At 50.0% G+C, this 12,175-nt stretch overlaps 1 protein-coding gene across 6 annotated transcripts in view; it reads right to left on the minus strand.

Moving 5' to 3' along the window:
* Positions 1 to 12,175, minus strand: part of trappc11 (trafficking protein particle complex subunit 11) — a 74,860-nt gene that overhangs the window by 20,917 nt on the left and 41,768 nt on the right. For all 6 annotated transcript variants that reach the window (XM_069940402.1, XM_069940382.1, XM_069940393.1 and 3 more), the window contains 4 exons: positions 12,013 to 12,106; positions 1,019 to 1,098; positions 831 to 909; positions 644 to 698 (listed from right to left, as the gene is read on the minus strand). In XM_069940402.1, the coding sequence (XP_069796503.1) occupies positions 644 to 698; positions 831 to 909; positions 1,019 to 1,098; positions 12,013 to 12,106 (308 nt within the window). The remainder of the gene's footprint in view (positions 1 to 643; positions 699 to 830; positions 910 to 1,018; positions 1,099 to 12,012; positions 12,107 to 12,175) is intronic.

Raw genomic sequence — 12,175 nt, forward strand, 5'->3', positions numbered from 1 at the left:
GAAGATTTATTTCAATTTAATTTGTTTCAAGTATTAGTTTTGTATTATCTGCCCAAAAAAATATAATCATTATCATTTAAGCCTTCTTAACTACTAGCACATCCAAAGGGGAGAGATACAAGAGACTGCAGATGCTGAAATCTAGAGCAAAAAAAGCAAACTGATGGGTCTTAACCACACCTTCTTCCCCACACCTTCTCCACAGATGCTGCTCAACCCACTGAGTTCCTCCAGCAGAGGAAGATCGTGATTTTACTGATAATTTACATTAAAAAAACAGAACAATAATTGTCAAGGAATGTGTGAATTTGGAGGCCAACAATTTTCCGACACAATTCTGAATGGAAGTTGCTTACAAATAGATGAAATCATGGAGTTTCAATACATTATTTAAATACAATAATCCAAAGGGAGCAGCAACATGTACTGGTAGATTTTGTTGCATACCATTTCAACAAAATTGAAAGTGGAATTAAAATTATCTACATTTTTGATAAACTTGTGTAACAAGTCCAACAGGACTGAAAGTACAAAGGTACCCACAGCAATACCATTACGCACAATGCAAATGTAGTGAACGGAACTCAATGTATTAAGTATCTGTTAATTTTCAGACATTAAATGATTTTGTGAATTTACTCACTTCAATGCTTTGCTGTAATCCTTTGCATAATAATACTCTTCACCCATTTGGACCACTAAACAAAAGACAGTAAAATAACATAAAATGTCTTCAAGAGGGCAAATAATCCTTATAAAAATGCATTTAAAAAGACAAACATGAACCAGTTTTAACAGATTAAGTATTGATCTTAAAATGCTCTACTCACTCAAATGGCTCTTCATTCGAGGGCATTTGTACTTCTTGAATTGAGCCACTGCATTACTTAAGAGTGTAATTATCAGCTCCTGAAAAATGATAATGTTCTCTGTAACATATTGCTCCCGATTAAAAAAAGATTTAAATATTTGCTTAAACTATGGTTCATTGCAGGTGACATTAGTGTCCAAGTCTTACTGAGTGGTCAACATCTCGCTCTTTAAGTTGAAGGGCCAAAATGCCAACTTTTTCTTTCTCAAGGTCTGGTGGTTCAATACCTGAAAAAGATAGTTTGTAGTCCATTAAATATGACCAAAAAAATGGCAAAATAAGAAGCAATTTAGCAGAGAAACTATTAGATAGACACAGCTTTAACAATTTCACAATCTGCAAAAGCAAAGCTTCAGTTACACTGGAATTTAATTAAAATCAGTGATTTTGAGTTACCGTGGGAACAGAATGTTTTCTTTTAAGGATTCCTTGGAGAGTTTCTATCTCATTGTTACCACTTTAGAAGTTCTGCAGACAAACTGCATCAAACCGACTAAATTGAACATAATTGTATATTTGGGTGGCATGGTTAGCGTAGCTATTAGTACAACGCTATTACAGCGCTAGCAACTTGGGTTCGAATCCAGCATTGTCTGAACAGAGTTTGTATGTTCTTCTCATATTTACGTGGATTTCTTCCGGATGCTCCAGTTTCCTCCCACCCTTCAAAAACTTATGGTGGTTGTAGGTTAATTTGTTTATTTGGGCTGGAAGGATCTGTTACTGTGGTGTATATCCAGAAAAATAATAACCTAACATTGTATCTATCAAAGTGCGTAGAACAGTAAAACGCTTTCACCAGCATTTACAATATGCAAATGCACAATCTTTGATCTTTGTTGAATGTCTTTCTTTTTCAAGAAAGCTATAAAAGGTGTTATCCTTCCAATATCAGATCTAATTCAGTGTATTCTTATGATTAATGGTCTTTTAAAGGTTAATCCCCCAATTGAATTTAAACAGAATTTTCTCATCTCTTCCTACCCTTCCACTATCCACCTTATTTAGGATTCTATTTCAACAATTTATATCTTGATGCAAATATTATTCATTATCAAAATCTGAGAGTAAAACAGTGGCTCCTCCAGGCCACATCCTGAGCAGCGCCCCCCCCATACAACGATGCTGTGGGGGGGGTGGGGGGGTAGTGGCAACGCCGAGAGGGTGTAATGGTGACACTGTGCGTGGTGGGAGGGAAAGAGGCAGCACTAAGCAACGTTGGGGAGGGGTTAGTGATGACGCTGAGCGGGGGTGGCAGGTAGTGGTGGCGCTGAGTACGGCGGACAGGTAGTGGCGGCGCTGAGTACGGCGGACAGGTAGTGGCGGCGCTGAGTACGGCGGACAGGTAGTGGCGGCGCTGAGCAGGGCGGACAGGTAGTGGCGGCGCTGAGCAGGGCGGACAGGTAGTGGCGGCGCTGAGCAGGGCGGACAGGTAGTGGCGGCGCTGAGCAGGGCGGACAGGTAGTGGCGGCGCTGAGCAGGGCGGACAGGTAGTGGCGGCGCTGAGCAGGGCGGACAGGTAGTGGCGGCGCTGAGCAGGGCGGACAGGTAGTGGCGGCGCTGAGCAGGGCGGACAGGTAGTGGCGGCGCTGAGCAGGGCGGACAGGTAGTGGCGGCGCTGAGCAGGGCGGACAGGTAGTGGCGGCGCTGAGCAGGGCGGACAGGTAGTGGCGGCGCTGAGCAGGGCGGACAGGTAGTGGCGGCGCTGAGCAGGGCGGACAGGTAGTGGCGGCGCTGAGCAGGGCGGACAGGTAGTGGCGGCGCTGAGCAGGGCGGACAGGTAGTGGCGGCGCTGAGCAGGGCGGACAGGTAGTGGCGGCGCTGAGCAGGGCGGACAGGTAGTGGCGGCGCTGAGCAGGGCGGACAGGTAGTGGCGGCGCTGAGCAGGGCGGACAGGTAGTGGCGGCGCTGAGCAGGGCGGACAGGTAGTGGCGGCGCTGAGCAGGGCGGACAGGTAGTGGCGGCGCTGAGCAGGGCGGACAGGTAGTGGCGGCGCTGAGCAGGGCGGACAGGTAGTGGCGGCGCTGAGCAGGGCGGACAGGTAGTGGCGGCGCTGAGCAGGGCGGACAGGTAGTGGCGGCGCTGAGCAGGGCGGACAGGTAGTGGCGGCGCTGAGCAGGGCGGACAGGTAGTGGCGGCGCTGAGCAGGGCGGACAGGTAGTGGCGGCGCTGAGCAGGGCGGACAGGTAGTGGCGGCGCTGAGCAGGGCGGACAGGTAGTGGCGGCGCTGAGCAGGGCGGACAGGTAGTGGCGGCGCTGAGCAGGGCGGACAGGTAGTGGCGGCGCTGAGCAGGGCGGACAGGTAGTGGCGGCGCTGAGCAGGGCGGACAGGTAGTGGCGGCGCTGAGCAGGGCGGACAGGTAGTGGCGGCGCTGAGCAGGGCGGACAGGTAGTGGCGGCGCTGAGCAGGGCGGACAGGTAGTGGCGGCGCTGAGCAGGGCGGACAGGTAGTGGCGGCGCTGAGCAGGGCGGACAGGTAGTGGCGGCGCTGAGCAGGGCGGACAGGTAGTGGCGGCGCTGAGCAGGGCGGACAGGTAGTGGCGGCGCTGAGCAGGGCGGACAGGTAGTGGCGGCGCTGAGCAGGGCGGACAGGTAGTGGCGGCGCTGAGCAGGGCGGACAGGTAGTGGCGGCGCTGAGCAGGGCGGACAGGTAGTGGCGGCGCTGAGCAGGGCGGACAGGTAGTGGCGGCGCTGAGCAGGGCGGACAGGTAGTGGCGGCGCTGAGCAGGGCGGACAGGTAGTGGCGGCGCTGAGCAGGGCGGACAGGTAGTGGCGGCGCTGAGCAGGGCGGACAGGTAGTGGCGGCGCTGAGCAGGGCGGACAGGTAGTGGCGGCGCTGAGCAGGGCGGACAGGTAGTGGCGGCGCTGAGCAGGGCGGACAGGTAGTGGCGGCGCTGAGCAGGGCGGTCAGGTAGTGGCGGCGCTGAGCAGGGCGGACAGGTAGTGGCGGCGCTGAGCAGGGCGGACAGGTAGTGGCGGCGCTGAGCAGGGCGGACAGGTAGTGGCGGCGCTGAGCAGGGCGGACAGGTAGTGGCGGCGCTGAGCAGGGCGGACAGGTAGTGGCGGCGCTGAGCAGGAGGGGTAGTGGCGGCGCTGAGCAGGGGGGTAGTGGCGGCGCTGAGCAGGGGGGTAGTGGCGGCGCTGAGCAGGTGGGTAGTGGCGGCGCTGAGCAGGGGGGTAGTGGCGGCGCTGAGCAGGGGGGTAGTGGCGGCGCTGAGCAGGGGGGTAGTTGCGGCGCTGAGCAGGGGGGTAGTGGCGGCGCTGAGCAGGGGGGTAGTGGCGGCGCTGAGCAGGGGGGTAGTGGCGGCGCTGAGCAGGGGGGTAGTGGCGGCGCTGAGCAGGGGGGTAGTGGCGGCGCTGAGCAGGGGGGTAGTGGCGGCGCTGAGCAGGGGGGTAGTGGCGGCGCTGAGCAGGGGGGTAGTGGCGGCGCTGAGCAGGGGGGTAGTGGCGGCGCTGAGCAGGGGGGTAGTGGCGGCGCTGAGCAGGGGGGTAGTGGCGGCGCTGAGCAGGGGGGTAGTGGCGGCGCTGAGCAGGGGGGTAGTGGCGGCGCTGAGCAGGGGGGTAGTGGCGGCGCTGAGCAGGGGGGTAGTGGCGGCGCTGAGCAGGGGGGTAGTGGCGGCGCTGAGCAGGGGGTAGTGGCGGCGCTGAGCAGGGGGTAGTGGCGGCGCTGAGCAGGGGGTAGTGGCGGCGCTGAGCAGGGGGTAGTGGCGGCGCTGAGCAGGGGTGTAGTGGCGGCGCTGAGCAATGTTGCGGGGGGTAGTGGCGGCGCTGAGCAATGTTGGAGGGGGTTAGTGACGGCTCTGAGCAGGGGAGCAGGTAGTGGCGGCACTGAGCAGGGGGTAGTGGCGGCACTGAGCAAGGTTGGAGGGGGTTAGTGATGGCTCTGAGCAGCAGAGCAGGTAGTGGCGGCACCTAGCGGGGTGAGGGGATTAGTGGCGGCACTGAGCAGGGGGGTAGTGGCAGCACTGAGCAGGGTGGTGGCAGCACTGAGCAGGGTGAGGGGGTTAGTGGCAGCACTAAGAGTGGGGGTTGGTGGCAGCACTGAAAGGGCAGTAGTGAAGCCAATGCAACATGGTGGCCACTGAGACCAACTCTCGCGATAACACCTTGGCGCCGTTAATTTTGCTCACTACTGCCGCCCCAAACCTGGCCAGAAAATTACTGCACTGGTTTCTTCATTAAACTTTGCAGCAAACTGAATAATAACAAGACAAAAGGTTTGGACCACACCCTATTTCCAAACCGCCCCCTAAACACACCCTTTTACCTCACCACCCCTTTGAATCTTTCCACTGCCTACGTTGGGGGGGTGGGGGTCCAACGCCCACTTTGGGTATCACTAGAGTAAAATATAAAGTGGCCAATAGAAAAAAAAGTTAAACCTGCCATTGTCTGTTAAATTTGCAATCTATAAAGTGAAATAAGGTAAACCAATTAATCAGCATTGTGAGGGAAAGAAGAAGAGACAAAAACTTAAAGTAAAATCTCCAACAATCAAAATCCAAAGTAATGAGATTTCACATTTTTTTGATAGTTTACCGCATCAATAGATCAGAACTACAGGGAAAGGTGACCAGGCAAGCAGTAACAGTGCACCCCTGTGGTCATTCCCCTAAATAGCATGTATATAGTCTTGGATACTGTTATGAGGGGGGGGATGTCCTACCAGGAGGGAGCCACCAGAGCAGGGCCTCCGGCACTGAGCCTGGCCCTGCATTGCAGAAAGGTGGGACGGAGAAGAAGAGATCTATAGTCATTGGGGACTCCATAGCTATGAATGCAGACAGGAGATTCTGTGGGCGCGAAAAATACACCCAGATGGTATGTTGCCTCCCAGGTGTCAGGGTCAGGGATATCTCTGATTGGGTCCGAGGCATTCTGGTGCGAGAGGGAAAACAGCCAGGAGTCATGGTACCTGTTGGTACCAATGACATAGGTAGGAAGAGGGGTGAAGTACAGAAGAATGAGTTTAGGGTGCTGGGCAGAAGGTTGAAGAACAGGACTCAGGGTAGCATTCTCAGAATTGCTGCCTGTGCTACATGATAGTGACAGAAAAATTGAACGTGATGGCAGATGAATGCATGGCTGAGGAGTTGGTGCAGGACTCAGGGTTTTAGATTTTTGAATCATTTGGATCTCTTCTGGGGAAGGTGAGACCTGTACAGATTGGATGGCTTAAACCTGAACTCGAGGGGGAACCAATATCCTTGTGGGCAGATTTGCTAGTGTGGTTTAGGAGGGTTTAAACCAGTTTGCAAGGGGGATGGGACCTGGGGTGATAGGTCAGCAGAAGAAGTGCATGGAGTAAAGCCAGATCTATAATTTAGAGAGGATTTGAAGAAGGAGAAGCAGAAGACAGTGTATAAAAGTACCTGTCGTAAGGTAGAATGGCTACAATGCATGTAATTGAATGCAAGAAGCATCAGGAATAAGGGTGATGAACTGAGCTTGGATACATACATGGAACTATAATGTTACCAGGACAGGAATGGATTCTGAATATTCCTGGATTTCAGTGTTTTCAAGGGGATAGAGAGGAGGGGTGGCTTTACCAGTCAGGAAACTATTAGAGCTGCAGAAAGGGTGGGTAATGTAGCAGGACCCTCTTTTGAGTCAGTATGTGTGGAATTTAGGAACAGAAAGGGAGCAGTTACTCTAATGGGAGTATTCTATAGGCCCCCTGGCAGCAGCTGGGATACAGAGGGACATATTTTAGAAAAAAGAGCAAAATTAATAGGGTTGTTATCATGTGTGACTTCAACTTCCTCAATATTGACTGGGACCTGCTTAGTGCCAAAGGTTTAGATGGGGCAGAGTTTAAGTGTGTCCAGGATTGATTCCTGTCACAGTATGTTCATTGGCCGACTAGTGGGAATGCCATATGAGATTTAGTATTAGGTAATGAACCAGGTCAGGTCACAGATCTCTTAGTGGGTGAACCTTTGGGGGACAGTGACCACGGCTCCCTGGCCTTTAGTATTATCAAGGATAGAGTCAGAGAGGACAGGAAAATATTTAATTGGAGAAGGGCAAATTATGAGGCTATAAGGCTTGAACTTGCGGGTATAAAGTGGAATGACATTTTTGTAGGGAAATGTACTATGGAGATGTCGATGTTTAGGGATATCTTGCAGGATGTTAGGGATAAATTTGTCCCATTGAGACAGAGAAAGAATGGTAGGGTGAAGTAATCCTGGTTGGTAAGATAGATGGAAAATCTAGTCAGGTGGAAGAAGGCAGCATACACAAGGTTTAGGCAGCAAGGATCTTGAGGAATATCGGGTAGCAAGAAAGGATCTTAAGAGGAGGTTGAGGAGAACAAGAAGGGAACATGAGAAGGAACAGTTAAAGCACATTAGGACAGACAAGTCCCCAGGGCCAGACAGAATATTCTCCAGACTGCTCCACGAGGTGAGGGAGGAGATTGCTGATCTGGCTAGGATCTTTGTGTCTGCATTATCCAGAGGAACTATACCGGAGGATTGGAGGATGGCAAGCACTGTCCCCTTGTTCAAAAAAGGTAGTAAGGAAAGTCCAGGTAATTATAGACCAGTGAGCCTTACGACTGTGGTGGGCAAGCTGTTGGAAAGGATTCTTAGAGATAGGATCTATAGGCATTTAGAGAATCATGGTCTGATCAGGGACAGTCACCATGGCTTTGTGAAGGGCAGACCATGTATCACAAGCTTGATAGAGTTCTTCAAAGAAGTGATCAGATATATTGATGAGGGTAGTTCAATGGATGTGGTCTACATGGATTTTAGTAAAGCATTTGACAAGGTTCCACATGATAGGCTTATTCAGGAAATCAGAAGGCATGGGTTCAAGGGAAGCTTGGCCATGTGGATTCAGAAATGGCTTGCCTGTAGAAAGCAGAGGGTTGTGTTGGAGGAATACATTTAGATTGAAGGGTTGTATCTAGTGGAGTCCCTCAAGGATCGGTTCTGGGACCTCTGCTTTTCGTGATTTTTATTACCGACTTGGATGAGGGGATAGAAGGGTGGGCTGGCAATTTTGCAGACAACATAAAGGTTGGTAGAGGATTGTAGAAGATTACAGAGGGACATTGATAGGATGCCGAGATGGGCTGAGAAGTGGCAGATAGGGTTCAATCTGGAGAAGTGTGAAGTGGTACACTTTGGAAGGACAAACTCCAAGGCAGTATACAAAGTTAATGGCAGGATTCTTGGTAGTGTGGAAGAGCAGAGGGATCTGGAGGTCCCTGAAAATTGCCTCACAGGTAGAGAGGGTAGTTAAGAAAGCTTATGAGGTGAGCTTAAGAACCATGAGGTAATGATGCAGCTCTACAAAAATGGTTAGACCACACTTGGAGTAGTGTATCCAGTACTGGTCACAGAAAGGGAGCAGTTACTCTAATGGGAGTATTCTATATAGGAAAGACGTGGAAGAGTTGGAAAGGGTGCAGAGATTTACCAGGATGATTCCTGGTTTAGAGAGCATGTATTATGAGCAGAGAATAGGGAGCTGGGGGTTTACTCTTTGGAGAGAAGGAGGATGAGAGGAGACATGTATAAGTATAGAAGATATTAAGAGGAATAGATAGAGTGGACAGCCTGCTCCTCCTTCCCAGGACACCACTGCTTTATTCAAGACATCAAGGTAATGGGTGAAAAGTTCAAGGGAGATATTAGAAAAAGGTTTTTTTACCCAGAGAGTGGTTGGTGCATGGAATCCACTACCTAGGTCAGTGATGGAGGTAGGTACATTGGCGAATTTAAAGAATCTATGAGACAAGCTATGGAGGAATTTAAAGTGGAGGGTTGTGATAGGCAGGGTCTAAAGGTCAGCACAGCATTGTGGGCTGAAGGGCCTGTACTGTTCTATAAGATGACTTGATGATACTGAGGCTTTATAAGGCATTAGTGATACTTCACTCAGAGTATTCTGAACATTTTTAGGCTCCTTGTTTAAAAAAGGACCTAATGTTGGAGGGTTCAGATGAGGTTCACAAAGATAATACCAGGAATGAAAGGGTCATCACAATGTTTGACAGCTCTTGGCCCGTATTCACAAGAATATAGAAGAATGAAAGGGGATGTCACTGAAACACTTTGAATGTTGAGAGGCATGGATGGAGTAGATGTAGAAAGGTTGTTTCCCATGGTGGGAGAGTCTTAAGACAACCTCAAGATTGAAAGCTGTCTGCTTAGAACAGCGATGCAGAGGAATTTATATAGCCAGAGGGTGGTTAATCTGTGGAATTTACCATGGCCAGTTGTGGAACCCACTTCAGTTGGTATATCTAAGGCAAAGATTGATAGGTTCTTGATTAGCCAGAGCATCAAAGGTTAGACAGTGGGGCTGAGTGGGAAAATGGATCAGCTCATGATTAAATGGTGGGGCAGACTCGATGGGCTGAATAGCCCGTTTGTGCTCGTAATGATTATCAATACTTATCACACCTTTAAAGGTCTTTTAAACTATGATTCTTGAAATGGAAATCTTTCAGACTAGAGTCAGTATTCAGAACTCAAATGAAACTTAATGCGGCTCAATGTATTTGAATGGTATACCAGGCTTGGCAATGCTGTTTTTGGGTCTGTCCCAGAAGAGTCAGTAACTTTATACTTAAATAGCAATGAGCATCTTTCAACCTTATTATTTTTGTGGATGCCTTGGGGTAAAAATTGGTTTTCTTCCCAAATTATGCCTCATCCAAAAGGTAAATTAAGCGAACTGGACACTGTAAATTATATAGTCATACAGAAACAGATCCTATGGCCCAACTTGTCCATGCTAACCTACATATTTTCCTCTACTAGTCCCATTTGCCAGCATTTAGTCCATCTCCCTCCAAACCATTCCAATGAACCTGTCAAATTGCCTTTTAAATGTTGTAAATGAATCTGCCTCAGCCACCAGTTTGGATCACCAGGACGGCACAACAACCCTACCGGCCAAAGTGGATGCCATACAACATTTCGCCAGTTTGACTACAGTGAAAGGCTGCAGGAAATCGTGGGCATGGTCAATTTTTTACAACTGCTTCATTCCAGTCACCGCCAAGATCGTGCGACCGCTTTTCGCCATTATGGCCCGTGACAAAGAAAGACCTAGTATGGAATGACGAGGCCTCAGAAACTTTCCTACAAACCAAACACGCCCTGGCCAATGCCATGCTATTCGTCCACCCCAGTACAGATGTTCCCACCACCCTCACCATCGACGCATCAGTTACCACCATTGGCGGGGTACTCGAGCAGCTAGTAGAAGGGCATTTGGAGACCTCTAGCTTGCTTCAGCCGCCACTTGAGGCCACCAAAACTGAAATACAGAGCTTTCGATAGGGAACTGCTGGCACTTTACCTCGCAGTGAGCCACTTCAGATACTTCCTCGAGGGGACGCCATTCACAGTATTCATCGAACACTAGCCTTCAACGTTTGCCTTTTCAAAAGTTTCGGAGCCTTGTCAGCCTGGCAGCTATGCCACATAACTTGCATCTCTGAATTCACCACGGAAATCAGACACCTGTCCGGCAGAGAAAACGGCAGGACTAGACTACACAGAGTTTGCACAAACACAAGAGGTGGATGTCGGAACTTGAACTCTACACACCGCCATCACAGGTTTGCAGCTAAAAGACGTCCAATTGGCACAGAACGAAAGGACACTACTCTGCGATATGTCCATGGGGAATCCCCACCTGGTGATCCCCACTTCATGGAGGCACAGGACTTTTGACTCAATTCATGGCCTTTCCCACCCTTCCATCAAGACAACGGTCCACATGGTCGCTGCTCATTTCGTATGGCACTGCCTGTGCAATCAGGTCAGTGAGTGGGCAAAAACATAGATGCACTGCCAGACCACCAAGATCCACAAGCACACTAAGGCACCCAGCCAGCAGTTCGAGATACCAAGCCACAGGTTTGAACATATAATGTCGACATCTTGGGGCTCCTTCCAGTCTCCAGGGGTTACTGCTACCTCCTTACCATTGTTGACCAGTTTACCAGATGGCCAGAGGTAGTTCCTATCAGCGAGGCCACGGCGAACATTGCTACCCACATAGATATCCTGCTTTGGAATCCTTGCACATTTGACTATGGACCGAGGTGCACAGTTCACTTCTGCCCTATGGACAGAGTTGGCCCACCTACTCAGAACTAAGCTGCACAAAACCCCCAATCCAATGGTCTGGTCGAACGTTCTCACAGGTACCTCAAATCAGCCCTTAGGTCCCGGGTGACTGGCCTCAACTGGGTGGACGAACTACCCTGGATCCTCCTCAGGAATCACACAGCCTCGAAAGAGGACTTCCAGGTATCATCAGCCGAGATGATATACACTTATACACAAAATCCTGCAACCACAAGCGACTGGGAGCCAGAAGGCGCCACGGTGCTCAAGTAGCTCCGCCACAAATTAGGCAACCTCACACCACCCCCACCATCCCACCATGGTCAGAGCCCCTCCTCTGTACCCACCCCTACAACAACCTTAGGAAGGATCTTACAAGGTAATCCGCAACAACAGCTCTACATTCACTTTGGACATTGGAGGTAGGAAACAAATTTTAAGCCAACCGGTTTCACCCTTGCCAGCCAAGCGCTGGGGTAGACCGCCCCCCCCCCCCCCCAAATTAAAATCTCTGCAAAGTACAGACACTGACACCAGTTCTTTGGGGGGGGAGGGTGGCAGGTTTATGTGGCTGTGCACATAATTGATGGCCAGGCGAACCGGCTCCATGTGTCACGTGAGCGTCAGCAGAGCAGCTGCATCAAACATAGCACCACGTGTTCGTCTCCTCCAGCGGAGGCTCTGGGCCCCGCACGAGCTGCAAAGTGGCATCACACGGATGCAGTTTTCGGGGTAGGGGGCAGGACCTTCTGGTGGCCTTAAAACAAAGTACGCGAAAGAAAAGTAAACTTTTCAAGTGAAGACGAGCCCACCGACTGCTGGTCTCGTTTGTTTGCTCCGATAGCACTTCAGTACACAGAGATATTTCAACCACCAATTTGAATAGTTAACTTGAGTGAGTTAACCTCAGTCCTGAACAAGAAACATTTAAGACTGCTCAAACTGTGTTCAATGAAATGCCCTGACCACAAGATCATTTGTGTTTACTCTGCTTGCCAAAACCTCAAACTTGATTGAATCATTATAGTGGTCCCTTACTTTGATGACTTTGCCGCCAAGGTCTTTGTCCAAAAAAGTCCATTACTCCAGAAGAGGTCTCCAATGGGTCAGGAGTAGGATAGGTAGTAGAGGACTATGAAGAATAAAATTAAATGTAAGGTAAAATACAAAAGATATCGAAGAAAGAATTAACAGATATTGT

This window comes from Narcine bancroftii, chromosome 1 (genome assembly GCF_036971445.1).
Source record: "Narcine bancroftii isolate sNarBan1 chromosome 1, sNarBan1.hap1, whole genome shotgun sequence".
Lineage (NCBI taxonomy): Eukaryota > Metazoa > Chordata > Chondrichthyes > Torpediniformes > Narcinidae > Narcine > Narcine bancroftii.